Raw genomic sequence first — 16,948 nt, forward strand, 5'->3', positions numbered from 1 at the left:
CTGCCGAACTAATTATTGAAAAAAGAAAAAGGATGTTGTGTAGTGACAGGTGTTAGTCCTGGTATGCAGCTGCCCAAGCTGGGTGCTGTTACTACTATCTCCTCTGGCAACTGTTTTCAGGGACCACAGGCTGCAGGGCCCTGGACTTGCACCCCAAAGGCCAGCCCACTGCTAGCAGGACTTTAAAGAGGATGTGGATCTAAAGAAAATCAGTGCAAACCAGAGTAGCCAAAAACTAGCCTAGGGCTGCCATGTTTTAAAGCATCACCTGTTATAAGAGCATTGTTGCATGTTGTGAGAAAGTAATTATAGAGTGAGAGTCCTTTGTAAGAGAATTTCATGCATCCATTTTCCACACATCCTGGTATTGTGCAAGAGGGGAACTTGGTTTTACCCACATGGGGAGCACTTCCTTTCTACCGCTTCCCTTAGGGACCAATTTATGTCTTTGTTCAATGGGGTAACATCAACTCATGTTGTTGACACATTGAACTGCGCTTATGAATGTTTTAACACATGTCCAGATTGCAACACACCACATCTTTCCAAACCTTCCAAAAGTAGGGTTAAACCAGGATGTGATTATAAGCCTACATGCACACATGCACACACTCACATGATATCCAGAAGTATGGAAAAAGGATGTGCAAGTCACTTGCACATTTTCTATCACCATTCCTTATAATATGTAAAGTGGGTAGGGGTTCCAGATGCGAAAGAGGTCAGGACTTCTGCACTTTTCATAGTCATGTAGAAGAAGGAATTTCAGCCTTGTGCAGCTTGTGTGAGAAGCTACATTTCCTGAAATTCCCTTGTCTACACAATTATTAAAGGTGCAGGAACCCTGTCCTCCTTTGCATCAGGCCACCCTAAAAGTGGCCCTTATGATAGGTGACACTTTAAAATATGGTAACCCTAGCATAGCCTAGTCTCTCACTGCTCTGTTCTGATTTTCCTAGCATTCTTATAGTGTATATCTGAATGCATGTATGCTTTAAATCTTGTATAAATTAAATGGAATCACAAAAAGTCACCTGTTTTATTTTAATGCTCATGAAAGAGTTGGCCTCTTTGTTACAGATTATTTGGTCAATTAGTGTGGAGCAACATTTGTCAAAAATGAAAAAAGGTGGGGGAACCTACTTAGTTGGTGCATCCTGTATATATGCAGTGTATCCTATAAAAGGTGAGGCAAAAATACACATTTTGCTCCAACTCCTATATAGACACAGTGAAATAAACAGGTTTATCAATCTCATGTTTCAGGGCATCTGCTAATCTGTAACATGGAAGCAGCCCAGCTCAGGTGAATCTTTAAACTCCCTAGTTACTACTGCCTGAATTGCAGCCCTATCCTACGAAGAGTTACAGGCACCTAAACCCATGGATTTCAGTGGGAGTGGCTTGAAAGTCTCTTGGCTGTACTCTGTGCCTACAATCTTCTTGGATTCAAAAACTCTTCATACCTAGAGACTAGCTCAGTGCAACAAGCATCTACCAGGCAACTCATAGAGTCTAACTGAACTGGAAGATATGCTGGGTTTCAGTTAGGAAGACATGAATATGCACTGATTTTATGCTCAGTGGAAGGAAACTATTGGTCACTAGCTTAAAGGGGGAAAGGAGGATGGGAGAGAGGAGGCAGCTTGAAATTTATTATTGCTGTGCCACCTGTGCCTTACATCCCAGTCACTGATATGCTAAGTGCAAAAGAAAAAAGGACTGAGCGTAAAATGAAAGAAAATTCAAACCCCTTTTCCCTAAGAATAATAGGAAGTGTGTGCTTGAAAGGCCTGAGGTTCTCCCTTGTGTTGAATTTCTGCTGTGTTCTTACGGTGCCATCCTATGCATGTTCACTGTGTTAAATGAGGCTTACTTCCTAATAAGTGTGTTTAGGATTTCAGCTGCCTTGGCAATCAGGAACAGTGCCCATGGTACTAGGTAAATCTGTTTGATGTTCCCTTCTGTTCCTCTAGGGTTGCTGTTGCTGGCAGGTGGGGTGGCAGTACTGCATGGTAGGCAGAAATTCAACATGCTGAACTTAACCCCACTACCGGAAGTACAAGCTGACATAGCTGTTAAAGAGTCAATCAACTGGTATCTCCTAGGCCTAATCTAGACTCTTCAGAAGTACACTTCGGACGATCAGTAGCCCGTTCATCTCCTCAGATTCTTTACCAGAAGCAGACATTTCAAGCAATCATGAAGAGAAAAACAGGAGCCAGAACCTGGATGGCAGGTCATAATGTGGAGGAAAAACATGCTGGCAGGCCCCTAAGAAGCTGGGAAGAAGTGTTTGCCTTTTACCACTTTCTGCTCCCCTCTCCCCAAGATAGTCGCTAACCAAAACTTTAAAACAGCCTTCCCCAACGAGGTGCCCTCCAGATGTTTTGGCCTTCAGCTCCCATCAGCCACAGCCAGCGTGGCTAATAGTCAGAAATGCTTGGAGTCGTAATCCAAAACATCGGGGGGAGGGGAGGAGGTTGGGGAAAGGCTGCTTTAAAAGCATGAGAACTCTTAAATAATTAACCAACCCGACATGGCTTGGTCCCCCAGTTTCCTGTATCTGCTCATTACCCCATCCGGCCCAATTTTTTTTTTTGAACGTCTTGATTCCTCCCGCCAAAAGCCGACCTCCATTGTTACTTGCTGGGGCCGCAGCCAATAGAAGGGCTGTCTCCGAGACTCGGCGCGGGGAAAGGCGAGGAGGTGCGGCCGGCGCGTGCTCCTCCCCTTTCTTTCCTTTGTGGTGGAGAGCGTCGCCTAGGCCGCGTGGCGGCGCGGGCGGGCGCTGGGGTGGGGCTCGCGCTGCGTGCCTTCGTCGGGCTCGGGCCGCAGCAGGTGCAACGCCACCAGCCGCGCCGTAGCAGGGAGACGAGCGCCCACGCGACTGGGGGAGTGAGAGCTGGAGAGCAAGCGCGCCAAGGGAGTGGGGTGGGTGTTGAATGACCGGGGAGGTAATAGGGAAGGATCCGCTGAGCTTTCTAATGGTGGGCGCCTCCCTTGGTAATGCCGGGTGCGGGGTATTGATAGAAGCAATGGAGTAGAGAAGGGGACGGGGGGAGGAAACGGAGGCTTCCTCAGTGGGTATAGACTCTCGTGTCAACTGCTCACCTTATTTGTTACTTTAAAGTATTTCTCTGCTGCCTTTCTGCCTGTTATTGGGTATTCGAGGCCGCTGATACAGTTTTTAGGCTGTGCCGTGGTTTGTCTCTGAGTTTGTTTGTGGCACTCCTATGACTACCTTCTTTAGTTCGGTTAGTTGCCTTGAAGGCCTGATGTGGAAAGATGGGATAGACAATTTTAAAGACATACATTAATAAAACAAAATGCTGTTTAAAATGTTGGATTGCAGTCGAACAAAACTCGGCATTACCAACCTGGGAATAAAAATGATATAAAAAAACAATGGTTGCCCTCTGTAGAATCTGGATGAAGTTCTTTCAGTAGAACTTGAGCTATATTATTTCCTCTCTGATGATAACTTGTCCTGTATTTTTGGTGGTGAGAGAACTTATACCCATAACTACAGCTACTGCCTCAATTTTGGCACAGTGATAGAAATGTTTGCTGTTGAATTTTTGCCTATGCAGCTGTTTAAGACATTGGAACTCTACCCAGAATGATGTTTTAGGGTGTGTACTCAAGATAGCTTACAGTACAGTCCTATGCATATCTACTGAGAAGTAAGCCACATTGAGTTCACTGGGGCTTACTCCCAGGTAAACATGAATGGGATTGTGGCCTTAAAGTGGATTAACTGCTTAACACCCTTTATCAGCTTCCTTGTGTTCTTACAATCGGGATAGGGGCCAAGGTAGATTTTTGGCCACACTTTTGATTCATATTTGTGGGAAGAGCGGGGGATCCTTCTTCATGTTAGTGACTGTATAGACCCACTGAGGGAAGGAGTAGGTGTTCTCCATTAGTGCCGAATAGAAGGGTGTGGTCTTGTTGGGAGTGGTGGGTGTCAGGCATGCAGATCCAGTGTATACTTTATATTTGCAGACTCTTCCATCTGGAAATGCTTAAAATTGGGCTTGGCTGTTGCTATTCTGCCTGCCTTATGTGATTGTAGGATGCCAAAAACTAAAGATCTACAATACATCATAGCACAAGGAAAGATAGGGGGATCGCAAAGTTTTGGTTGTCCCGTCTTTAAAAGGATATTATAAAACTGGAATAGTTGCAGACAAAGGCGACCAAAATGATCAGGAGGCTGGAGCACCTTCCCTATGAAGAAAAGTTACAATGTTGGGGTGGGGAGAGAAGATGACAAGCGGGGTTGTGATTGTTGTTGTTGTTGTGCAGTAGTTCAGTCGTGTCCGACTCTTCGTGACCCCATGGACCATAGCACGCCAGGCCTTCCTGTCCTGCGCTCTCTCCCAGAGCGTGCTCAAGTTCATATTCATTGCATCCTTGATGCTATCTAGCCATCTCATCCTCTGCCGTCCCCTTCTCCTTTTGCCTTCAATCTTTCCCAGCATCAGGGTCTTTTCCAGGGAGTTTTCTCTTCGCATTAGGTGGCCAAAATATTTGAGCTTCAGCTTCAGGATCTGTCCTTCCAATGAGCACTCAGGGTTGATTTCCTTTAGGATGGACTGATTTGACCTCCTTGCAGTCCAGGGGACTCGTAAGAGTCTTCTCCAGCACCACAGTTCGAAAGCATCGATTCTTCGGCGCTCAGCCTTCCTTATAGTCCAGCTCTCACAGCCATACATTACTACTGGGAAAACCATAGCTTTAATTATACGATCCCTTGTCAGCGTGGTGATGTCTCTGCTTCTTACTATGCTGTCTAGGTTTGTCATAGCTTTCCTCCCAAGGAGCAAGCGTCTTTTAATTTCATGGCTACAGTCACCGTCTGCGGTGATCTTGGAGCCCAAGAAAGTAAAATCTGTCACTGCTTCCATTTCTTCCCCTTCTATATGCCAGGAAGTGATAGGGCCAGATGCCATGATCTTAGTTTTTTTAATGTTGAGTTTCAAACCAGCTTTTGCACTCTCCTCTTTCACTCTCTACAAGGAGGAGGCTCTTGAGATCCTCTTCGCTTTCTGCCATTAGGGTGGTATCGTCTGCATATCGGAGGTTGTTGATAATTCTCCGGGCAATCTTAATTCCGATCTCTGATTCATCCAACCTGGCATTTCTCATGATGTACTCTGCATATAAGTTAAATAAGCAGGGTGACAATATGCAGCCTTGTCGTACTCCTTTCCCAATTTTGAACCACTCGGTTGTTCCATGTCTGGTTCTTACTGTTGCTTCTTGACCCTCGTACAGGTTTCTCAGGAGACAGGTAAGGTGGTCTGGTACTCCCATCACTTTAAGAATTTGCCACAGTTTGTTGTGATCCACACAATCAAAGGCTTTAGCGTAGTCAATGAAGCAGAAATAGACGTTTTTCTGGAATTCTCTTGCTTTCTCCATGATGCAGCGAATGTTGGCTATTTGATCTCTAGTTCCTCTGCCTCTTCGAAACCCCGCTTGTACTTCCGGTAGTTCTCGGTTCTCATACTGCTGAAGCCTAGCTTGTAGGATTTTGAGCATCACCTTGCTGGCATGTGAAATGAGCGCAATTGTGCGGTAGTTTGAACACTCTTTGGCGTTGCCCTTCTTTGGAATTGGAATGTAAACTGACCTTTTCCAGTCTTGTGGCCACTGTTGAGTGTTCCAGATTTGTTGGCATATTGAATGCAGCACTTTAACAGCATCATCTTTTAGGATTTTAAATAACTCGGCTGGAATACTGTCATCTCCGCTAGCTTTGTTGTTACTAATGCTTCCTAAGGCCCACTTGACTTCACTCTCTAGGATGTCCGGCTCAAGTTCAGTGACCGCACTATCATGGCTATCAGGGACATTCAAATCTTTCCTGTATAGTTTTTCTGTGTATTCTTGCCACCTCTTCTTAATCTCATCTGCTTCTGTTAGGTCCCTGCCTTCTTTGTCCCTTATCATGCCCGTCTTTGCACAAAACGTTCCCTTGAGATCTCCGATTTTCTTGAAGAGATCTCTAGTCTTTCCCATTCTGTTGTTTTCCTCGATTTCTTTGCATTGTTCATTTAAGAAGGCCTTCTTGTCTCTCCTTGCTATTCTCTGGAACTCTGCATTCAGTTGGATATATCTTCCCCTTTCTCCCTTGCTTTTCGCTTCCCTTCTTTCTTCAGCTACTTGTAAAGCCTCATCAGACAGCCACTTGGCTTTCTTGCATTTCTTTTTCTTTGGGACGGATTTCGTTGCTGCCTCCTGAACAATGTTACGGACCTCCGTCCATACTTCCTCAGGCACTCTGTCTATCAGGTCTAATCCCTGAAATCTATTCCTCACCTCCACTGTATATTCATCAGGGGTATGATTTAGGTCATACCTGAACGGTTTAGTGGTTTTCCCTACGTTCTTCAATTTAAGCCGAAATTTTGCAAGAAGCAGCTCATGATCTGAGCCACAGTCAGCTCCAGGTCTTGTTTTTACTGACTGTATGGAGCTTCTCCATCTTTGGCTGCAAAGGACATAATCAATCTGATTTCGATATTGACCATCTGGTGACGTCCATGTGTAGAGTCGCCTCTTGTGCTGTTGGAAAAGAGTGTTTGCTATGATCAGCATGTTCTCTTGGCAAAACTCTATTAGCTTTTGTCCTGCTTCATTTTGTACACCAAGGCCATGCCTGCCTGTTATCCCGGTGATTTCTTGACTTCCTACTTTAGCATTCCAATCCCCTATGATGAAGAGGACATCTTTTTTTGGTGTTAGTTCTAGAAGGTGTTGTAGGTCTTCATAGAACCGATCAACCTCAGCTTCTTCGGCCTCAGTGGTTGGGGCATAGACTTGAATTACTGTGATGTTGAATGGTTTGCCTTGGATTCGTACTGAGATCATTCTATCATTTTTAAGATTGTACCCCAGTACTGCTTTTCCCACCCTTTTGTTGACTATGAGTGCTACTCCATTTCTTCTAAGGGATTCTTGCCCACAATAGTAGATATGATGGTCACCTGAATTAAATTCGCCCATGCCTGTCCATTTTAGTTCGCTGATTCCCAAGATGTCGATGTTCAATCTTGCCATCTCATGTTTGACCACCTCCAGCTTACCTTGATTAATTGATCTTACATTCCAGGTTCCTAAACAATATTGTTCTTTACAGCATCGGATTTTCTTTTCACCACCAGACACATCCACAGCTGAGTGTCCTTTCGGGTTTGGCCCAGCCGCTTCACCCTTTCTCGCGCTACGAGGTTTATTAAATTATGCATGCAGTGGAGAAAGTGAATAGAGAAGCTTTTCTTCCCTCATAATACCCGAACTGGTTGGATTAGCAGACGATTCAGAACAGATTAAAGGAAGTACTACTTCACATGTTATACAATTATTTATAGAACTAGCTGCCATAAGATGAGGTGATGGGCATAGCTTAGATGGCTTTAAAAGAGGATCAGACAAAATTATGGGTGAGGAGATGGTAGCTACTGGATGCCCTCCAGCGGGTGTGATGTGGGCCTAAGCCCTGCCCCCTGGAGGAAGCCCAAGAGGCTGCACAGGCTGGATTGAGGTGCCCTGTGGGCCAGAGGTTTTGCACCCCTGCTTTAAATGATTGTCATGATGTCTATATGTAACCCCCCAAGTTCAGGAGCAGTATGCCACTGAGTACCAACTGCTTGGGTTGGGAGCAACACCAAGAGGCACTTATCACCTTCTCAGGAGCATCTGGTTGGCCATTGTTGGAATCGGGATGCTAGACTGGATGGCTTATTCATTGGTCTGATCCAGCTGGGTGGTTCTTATGTTTTTAACCAACAGAAACTGTAGTTAAAGAAGGCATTTTTCTGACATGCCAGTCTCTTAAATTCTGGGTGTAAGAGCAAAATCTACCAGCTGACACTCCTCCTCCTCCTGCTGTAGGGATTTAATGGTGGATCAAGGCCAAAAAGGCCCCATGACCGCCACCTACTGGGAAAACAATGCAGGGGGAACCCATAACTAAGTCTTAAAACCAGGCATAGATGTCTGTAACTCTTAACAAATCTTCATAGCTGATACTTGAATGTGCTTTCTCATGTTATCTAAATACCTATTAGAATGCTAATTCAGGTTGCTTCAGGAGGATCAGTGCTGATATACAGCTGGCAATTTAATTAAAATAGTCTTTGTGTATATGACATGTTTTAAATAGCAAATTGTCACTCCATACATACAATCTGTGGAATTGCAAGGAGTAACATAGTAAGGCATTCTGAGAGAGAGAACTGCTTGGAGGTATTAAATTTACTTCTCATGATTTAAAGAAATGGGGAATTTCTGATGACTGAAGGATCAGGTTAAGAGTAGGTACATCATGTCACTTGTCTATTATATCAATCTGAAAACTGCTTGGGCTTCTTGCATAATATGACTGTTATAGGGAGACTGTACCAAAATATGAGGTATGTATTTTTTTATAGAAACCTTTTCCTGATTTCTAGTTGAAATAAAGGATTTCCGTCTTCAGTTGTGCCTTTTCTAGAGCATAAAATAATGGTTCCTTCCCTTATTTGCCCCTCTTATAAACCCCTGTCCTTTGAGGGTGGGATGGGCTTTTTGTTAAGCTCGTTTAATGTTACTTTTTCGGACAAGTTATTTTTTCAGTTTATTATATTCTCATAGTTTCTTTTTGCACTTCCAGTTGAATGTATACTTCCCAAAGTGGCAAGTGTTGTTTTGCCACAGAAAGCATAATAATTTGGAATATAGCTTTTAAATGGTCTCTGAACGAACAAAGTCCTCTATGTAGACTAGAGATGCAAAGGCTTGGGCAGTGGTGGGAGTAGACAGAACGATTTGGGGAAAAAACATGTTTTGCTGTTCTTTTTCCAAGAATCGAATTTATTTTTCCCCCAAATCCAACAGTCTTGGATTATGAAATATTTTCTTTTAGAATGATTAATATATATAAGACAAGGTGTTTATAATATTGCTACCCAGCCTTTATACACACCCCTACCAAACGAGTTCTTAAAACTGTGTAAGAGACTTTTATAGAAAGACTAGTGACATAAAATGTCTGGAAATAATGGGGAAAATGTTTTTCTAATCCTCTCTGTAAGATTCACAGCCTAGTTATTTCTTCCATTACTTATTAAAATTATTGATCAAATGAATCTTTTACCGATAGACATTTAAGGCTGCTTCCAGTCACTCTCAGTTTCCCAGCATGCGAGTAGAGTTACCATATCATAATATGGAAGAAAATGTGGATTCTTGACAGTTTGGGTTTTGGTCTATAGAGTCCTTTGTTTCTGGGGTTGCTCTGGGTAGATGTTGCAGAAGTCAATTAATGTAGTTCTAATCTAAAACCTACATGTGAAAGAAACACTGTAGGTTATCGCACTAGTGCCACCATATGTGAGAGAACAGCATGTGAGTTATCCCGCCAGTGTTTCTTTCTTTTTAAATTAACTTTGAGGCTTGAAACTATGGAATTCTCTGCCACTATCTTTCATTAAGTTCCCAATTAAACCTTGCCGCTAAGGAATGCTGCCTCAACTATAAAACCTTTAACTGCTGGCACTAGAATGAGCCCTCTGTACCTAAAAGAAACTCAGTAGTCCGGTTCCTATGGTGTACATATGGGATTAACACCACCATTAGAGACAACCTTTCAAAATGAACTAAAAATAAGATTTTATTAACAGAAATATTTACAAACAAGATAAAATGTCACTCTTCAGATAATAGGTTGAAATTTCTTAAAGGCTCTTAAATATGGTTGCTTACCATTCCTAATAGGTGAGAGTGTCTTTCCCAGCTAAATCACATCTCAGTAGCTTTTCCTTCAGATCAGATTTCCCTGAACTCTACCCCACAAACAGGAACAGAATTAAAGTTTCCCTAAACTTCCTTACAAACTGAAACAGTTGGCTGTACATCAGTTTTCCTCTGCCTCCAATTCTTACTGCTGCTTCTGGCTTCTAGGATGATTCAGATGTTTCAGGGACTACTTGGCTGAAGTTCCCTCTAGTACAACATAAAGCAGGAACCTGAACTATATTATGTATAACTTGATTTGCTCATAAAATTATGTTTGTATAATACATTTAAAAGTATAGTTGACTCAGACAATATTTCTAATTTTACTGAGTTTACTTTTAAAACGTCTTAATTTTAATAATAATTTAATGAGCAAACCCACATTATGCATAATATATTTTATGTTCCTAAAGCAGCCTTCTCTGGTGGCCTCCAGATGTTTTGGACTACAGTTCCCAGCATTCCTGACCATCGGCCATGCTGCCTCGGGCTGATGGGAGATGAACTCCAAATCATCTAGAGGACACCAGGCTGGGGAAGGCTGTCTAAAGTAACTTTAGATCTGTAAAGAACACAAAAAATGAGTATTGCCTTTTTTTTTTCCCCAACTTTTCATTTTTTTCCTGAACCCTCCCCCTGCCTTGAGAAAAAATGGGTATTTTCTATGGCATAATATGTCTCTAATGTAGGCTTCAGATAGTTTGGGTTTTTTCCTCCAATGGTAAGGGATACACTACAACAGCAATATTTTTCTTGAAGGATGTTATGGAATTGTTGAGTTCTGAAATAAGGAATGTCCATTATGCTCTATATTGCTGAGAATCTTTGAAGACATTTGGCAGGCCTCATTGTGTTACACACAATAGGTTTGGGCTTTGTGACCTTAGTAGTTCCTTCTTGGCTAAAAATTACTGATTTTTATTTTGAGCCATTGTTTCCAAAGGTTTTTTTTAATTATTGGCTGTAGTATCCAGAGACAGTTTCTGTAATCCATTCTCTGTAACCCTGATTGAAACTGACAACTGGAATGTTTGCGGTCCTGTGCCTCAGAATGGATTACTAAAATATTTTGCAGTATCACTTGAGCCACTGTCATGATCTGTACAAGAGTAAAAAGACAGGTACTACTAACAATTCATTTCTGGTACTTCCTTCCAGGCCATTTGGGTGCTTTGGAAAAACTCATCCAAAATGTGTTTATTCATGGAGGTAAAACTAAAACAGCTCTTGCTGAAAGTGTGGTGCAGTGAGTATTGCAGGTTGAGTTTAGAACATCCTTTTGCAATGTAACCTGGAGGAAAACTTGCATAGATCTTTCTTGTGCCTAAGTGTGCTGGTTGGGGGCTAAATTTAGAGCGTACAACTAAGGATGCATTCCATTGCACGCTTAATTGGGAGTAAATCTCATTGAACTCAGTGGAACTTACTTCTGAGTGAACTTACATAAGCTCTAGCTGCAGATAACCAAAGAGCAGTGCTAATAGAAAATGACAACTACATTCCCAGGACCATGTTTGCTTCACAGAAATCTGGCACGTGACAAAGGAAGGGGGATTCTGCTGCCATGAGCCCTCCAGCTGCGAATCCCAAGATTCTGTATCGGAATTCCCGCCTGCTCCGTATGGTGTTCCTGCAGCTCCATCGCCAACAGAGGGCTGATTTATTTTGTGATGTTGTCCTGCAGGCAGAAGGTAATCATCTTAAAACTGGGAGGGATTAGAAAAGGGTGCTTTGACTGATACCAGGGCTGGAAAATCCTAGATGCCTGGGTATTCTGTTCCGTCGGCCATCATCTCAGAAGATTTTTTCAGCTCTGACAGGCTGACACCTAGAATTCTGATGGTAGCTCCTAAAAATTCCAAGTATTTTTCTAGTCCTGATTGCTACATTGGCTGCGTGGGTATTCAGAAAAGCTGCTAATTCATGTGGTCAGTATGGTGGTGACGGTGGAGGTTTTACATAGAATGTGATGGGTGGATGAATGGTTTATCTCCCAGAATCTGTTCTTGGTGCTGTGATGCAGTCTTGAAATTTGAAGCACTAAGGGCGCAATCCTAACTAGGTAGGTGGCCGCCTCAGACCTTGGAGGCAACCACCTATCCAAAGCAAGACAGGAGAGACACAGAGGGATCGTTCCCTCTGCACCTCTCCTGCCTTGCTATTTTTTGCTAGACAGCCGATTTTGGCTGTTGAGCAGCGGGGGGGGGGGGGGACCGGGAGAGGAAGCTGCTGTACAACACATTGGATGTGTCGTACACGCAGCTTCGCTCTCCCTGCCCCCTTTCAGTCTCTCCACTCTCCTCTTCCAAGCGTGGAGGACAGGGCTTCTCTGCGCTCCCTCCAAGGCACGGGCTCTGAGGTCGGTTCCTGGAAAAGAGCATATCCTATGGACCTCTAGACAGTGTCTAGCGGCCATAGGATTGCTCTCTAAGTGCCTCTGAACATCTGTAGAATACCTTTCCCTCACTGAATTCCTATAAACCATACCTACTCACTGAGTGGGGCTTGCAAGGCAGAGGGTGTGTCTTCTGGGTAGGAACAAGCTGTTGGATCTTGCATTTTAAACATAAAGTCCTATGAAAGGCTGATGTTTTCACAGACATTATACAGAAATATGTAATGGACACAGGGAACATAATTCAGCCGAAGTTAAGCACCATGAACTGTTAATTTTTGAAGAGATTTAAACATGTGCTTAACTCTTCTATTGGAATCAGTCAAGACAGGTTTTGAAGGTAGATACCTGGAATTCTCTATTGATACAGTGCCTGCTAATGAAAGTGTTGTTTGCAGGGGAAGCCGTTCCAGCTCACTGTTGCATCCTGTCAGCCTGCAGCCCCTTTTTCACGGAGCGTTTGGAGCGAGAAATGCCCCCCAAGGGACACAAGGTGGTGCTGGAGATCCGAGGGCTGAAGATTGGGACACTGCGTAAGCTGGTGGATTTCCTGTACACCTCTGAGATGGAGGTGTCACGGGAAGAAGCTCAGGATATTCTTGCAGCTGCACGACAGCTTCAAGTGTCAGAGCTGGAGTCACTGCAGCTGGAGGGAGGAAAGCTAGTAAAAAAATCACTGGGCCGGCGACTGAACCGAGACTGCCTACAGCTGTCCAGTCCAGTATCCATTCCTGAGGCAAGTTTGGTGCAGTCTTCTCCTGCCTGTGGTCGTAGCTCTTTGACGTCCTGGCTGGTTACAGGCAAACAACATACAGCGGCAAAGTTTCCATGCACCAAGGGAGTAGGTAATGATAACAACACTGACCAGAAAGAGATAAAGAAGCAAAAACCTGCTGCAGCATTGCTGAGTGCTGACAAACAGATTCCCAAAGGCCCAGCAGTTATTGCAGAGCCACTGAGAACAAAAGCTAAAAAACGCCCCATAGGCGTGGCAAGGTATATATTGGGCAATAATGAGAGCGGCGATCTGCACACGGAGGACACTGGGACTGGAGATAGGCAAGCCACAGCCAACTTGCAGAAGTCAAAAAAGATTAAGCTCAGCCGTCCAAAGCTCTCTTCACCACCTTTGCCCATGCCTTGTGCCACCAAAGACCATAGCACTGTGGCATCCATTGAGGTGTCCTCAAGGTCTGTCAGGCGTCTCTGGAGGCAGAAAAGTCCTCCTGGTCAGGATGAGGCAAAAGCAGCAGAAGATAGTAGGCATTTGCATGGCTTCTGGAGCCCCCCTCTCCTTCCAAAGTCTACTAAAGGCAGAAAGCGCAACTCCAGTGAGCCAGCTCCCAGCTCAAACCCTCCCCAAGAGGCAGGGCAGGTTGGCCGGGTAAAGCTCAGGAAAGTTATCAATGGCAGCTCTTGGGAGGTGGTGCAGGAATTGCCTGCTGCACAGCTCATGAGGGCAGCAAACACTGTGTGTGCCTTGAAAAAGGAGGGCTCCTTGTCTCAGTCCCAACATCCTGAACCAGAGGTAGCAGATTCACAGCAGACAGTAAGCTCTACTAGACTGTTGCCTGAAAAACTAGAGGTTGCATCTCATAGTGCGAAAAACCTGGTAGAACAAGGAGAGAACAAGGTGGTCTTAGATGAAGGGGATAGTGCTGCTGGGACCCCTTATGAGCTGAACGTATTTATGCTAGACGATTTGGCTGAGGGTGAGCAGTATGACAGCCTAGCTTCAGCTGGAGAGTTGGAACACATGCTAGATTTGCTTCTGGCAGATGATGATGGCATTGGGGAACCCCAGGGCACCACTGTTCCAGAAGGAATGCATACTTCATGCCCTGCACCAGGAGTCAGTACAAGTCCACTGGGAAGCACTGGAGCTGAAGAAAAAGATAGGTGTCCTGCCGAAGTGTCCGTTTGTCCACAGTTTGTCAAAACAGAAAATAGTCCCCTACAAGAGGAACAGGATGCAGCTGACCTGACAATTGGCAAAGGAACTTGTGGCCCAGCAGATGAGGGTCCCTTGCTGGACCCTGCTCTTGGCAACCTTTCGCTTATGGCATCTGAACCCAGCAGTGACTGTCTTGCTTTGTGCAGGCCACCCTCTCCCCAGCTGTATGACTGGGGAGTGCCTCAGCATCAGCTGTCTGTATCAGGGAATGGGGCCGCAAGGCTTGTTCAGCCTTTGCCTGTCACTTTGATGGGTGATGTGGACCAAGGGCTTCTGTCCTACGGAGTGGGGATCTTGGGTGCAGAAACGCAGCCCCATACCCAAGCAATACTAAGGAGCCCTTTGCAGCACAACTTGGACTGTAAGCTGCCACCTCTGTTAGCCAGCTTAGACGAGGAAGAGATAGATGTCGGTGGGGTAGAGGAGCCCTTTGTTAGCACTGAATGGGTCCGGCCAGATCCCTCTCCACTGTCTGAAACGGAGGTGGATGTTCTGAGCTAGTGAGTGCAGGCTGTGGCAAGGAGTTGCCTTGATTACCCAATGATATGGGGCGGCCCTCGGTACTGCACTTAAATTCCATGGCAAGTAGTAATGGGCCTGTGATAAAAATATGGGGAATGGGATCTTACGGTGTTTTGAATAATATATTTGAAGTGCTGAGGGAAAGTTCCTCCTGAAATCCAAAGGGAGGGGAGGGGCTGTTGCTCCATCACCACCCCCCTTCAGCCTAATGTAATCACGGCTGTTACGTTTATAACTCTACTGTTTGTGTGCAGGGCAGTCGGCTAGGATGCCTGGGATCTACTAGTCTACTTTATGGGGTAGGTAGATGTGGGTCTTTTAAAAAGGAAAAAGGAAACCTGCAGCAATACTTCTGCAAAGAGTAATGAAGCTTTTTTGTGTGTTGAGAGAGACTTCTCAGAGGAAGCAAAGATTGCACATGAGCACATTCTGTCTAACTTCTGTTTATATCTTAGTCCTGAGTAACAGAGGAGAGTGTAGCTGCCCAATAGTGAACATAAGGGAGTTTAAATGCCAGCCAGAGCAGGTGTGTGTGCCCTGTAATTCAGTGGAGAAAGTTAGTTGTGCTTTCTGGGATTTGCTGAGTCCTGCTGCTGTGCAACAGCATTATCTTCTACTATTCAAGTTCCTGCACTTTCCTTTATAGGCTACCTTAAATAGTTTAATCGGTGGGTGGCTGTCAACTTTTATACATCTTATTCTTTGCTGTTCAGATGATTTTTCTTATAACCTAAGCTGGTGAGCCATTACATTGAATCAGCAGCTCGAATCTAGGTAGGAGGGGGGCACCTGGCAATAGTGGGGAAGACACAGGTGACCTCCTTGTACTGACCTCCATCAGCTCTGTGCTGAGCTGAGGAACTCAGTTCCTGCTACGAAGGTCGTCATGGAGCTAGGAATAGCAGTACAAATTTTGCTAATGCCACTTACTGCTAAGGGAATCTACTACACTTGCCAGGAGTGGATTCGCTGAGGGTTGCCAAAAAGCATTTAGCTGTAACAGCTAAAAAGCATTTATTGGAGAATTTGCTTGGCTGTAAATGTTAAAGCCCCCTCCTTAAGGAAGCCACAATGTGCTGCCATAAGCAAAAGCTCTTGCCATCTTGCTATGTGTGGCAGGATGGATCTACTGTTAACTACATCATCCTCGGACAGCAGGCCTACTGTGTTCAGAAGCTGATGCAGTAAACAGTTAGGTGTCTTGCTGACTTTCTGTATTTTATATAAGAAGGCTTTCCAGAGGCTTAAAAACAAATGCTAAGTTGCTTGTTTTTCATTGAAACCATCTCCCTTGTGTTTACAGCTTCTTCACAGAGAGATGTATTCAAGTGCAGTGACCCATACCTCCATGAAGCTGTGCTTCCTTCTCACGCCTCAAAGCTCTCAGTGTATGGAGAACATTCTGAAGAGCAGATGGCACAAAGACCGCAATAACATGTTGAGTTGTGATTAATTCAAATAAAATTTCTAAGTTTACTTGGGATTGTTTTACTTTCTCTAAACTGATGTCTGCTGATGGATTTCACTGTGGCTGGAAGAGGTTAATCCGCACACACCAATAGTTTGTTAAAAACACTGGGCGGCAGGGGAGGGAGAAGAGGATTTAGGGACTTAGTAGAGATGTTATAGGTTTCTGATACACAGAAAGGCTAACTGTAGTAGGTGATTCATGAAAATTTTGTGTGGATTTTGATTCTTCCTAGTGATCCAGCTCAAGGTCACAGTTTCTCTACTGCTATTGTGATCTCCAGTATTGTTGGGGAGGGATGAAATAAAAGCCTCTCCCTGCTGCTGCCTTCCAGCAACCCCGATCTGTATCACAAAGATGCAGAGGACAGCTGCCAATGATGGACTTAAGAGAGGTAGCAGAAAGTGTGGGAAAAGCCAAAGCTACAGCAGTCATGTCTTCCTTTCCAAATGGGGAGATTGGATATTTAATGGCAAATGGGGTTCTGTGTAAGCAAGTGTGAAGTGATGCACATGGGCAAAAAATCCCAACTTCAGGGATGGGACCTGACCTAGCAGTGACCGACCGAGAGAGAGATCTTGGGGTTGTGGTGTACATCTTGAAAATGTTGACCCAGTGTGCGGCAGCTGTAAAAAAGGCAAACTCCGTATTGTGCATAATTACAAAAAGAACTGAAAATAAACCTGCCTATATCATGCTGTCCTTACACAAATCTATGATGTGGCCACACTTGGAATACTGTATACAGGTCGGGTCACCACACTTAAAAAATGATATTGTAGAGCTGGAAAAACTGCAGAACCGGGCTATTAAAATGATC

General features: G+C 44.4%; 1 protein-coding gene across 5 annotated transcripts; it reads left to right on the top strand.

The window, feature by feature from the left end:
* The first annotated feature begins 2,746 nt into the window (after nt 1-2,746).
* On the top strand, nt 2,747-16,141 carry BTBD18 (BTB domain containing 18). 5 transcript variants are annotated; one of them, XR_014792511.1, is made up of 4 exons: nt 2,747-2,934; nt 11,315-11,480; nt 12,583-14,959; nt 15,964-16,135. XR_014792511.1 is itself a non-coding variant. In XM_084859902.1 (4 exons), exons 2-4 carry the CDS (start codon nt 11,354-11,356, stop codon nt 15,995-15,997), a joined length of 2,217 nt encoding a protein of 738 aa, XP_084716028.1. In that variant the 5' UTR covers nt 2,747-2,934; nt 11,315-11,353; the 3' UTR covers nt 15,998-16,141. The 5 variants fall into 5 exon arrangements, 3 of the variants coding, with proteins under 3 accessions (XP_084716028.1, XP_084716056.1, XP_084716038.1); XR_014792510.1 differs by having other exon boundaries at nt 12,583-14,719; XM_084859902.1 differs by having other exon boundaries at nt 12,583-14,638; nt 15,964-16,141.
* The last annotated feature ends 807 nt before the right edge of the window (nt 16,142-16,948 follow it).

This window comes from Heloderma suspectum, chromosome 1, assembly GCF_057233095.1.
Source record: "Heloderma suspectum isolate Gila_16-S chromosome 1, 16-S_ref, whole genome shotgun sequence".
Taxonomy (NCBI): Eukaryota; Metazoa; Chordata; class Lepidosauria; order Squamata; family Helodermatidae; genus Heloderma; species Heloderma suspectum.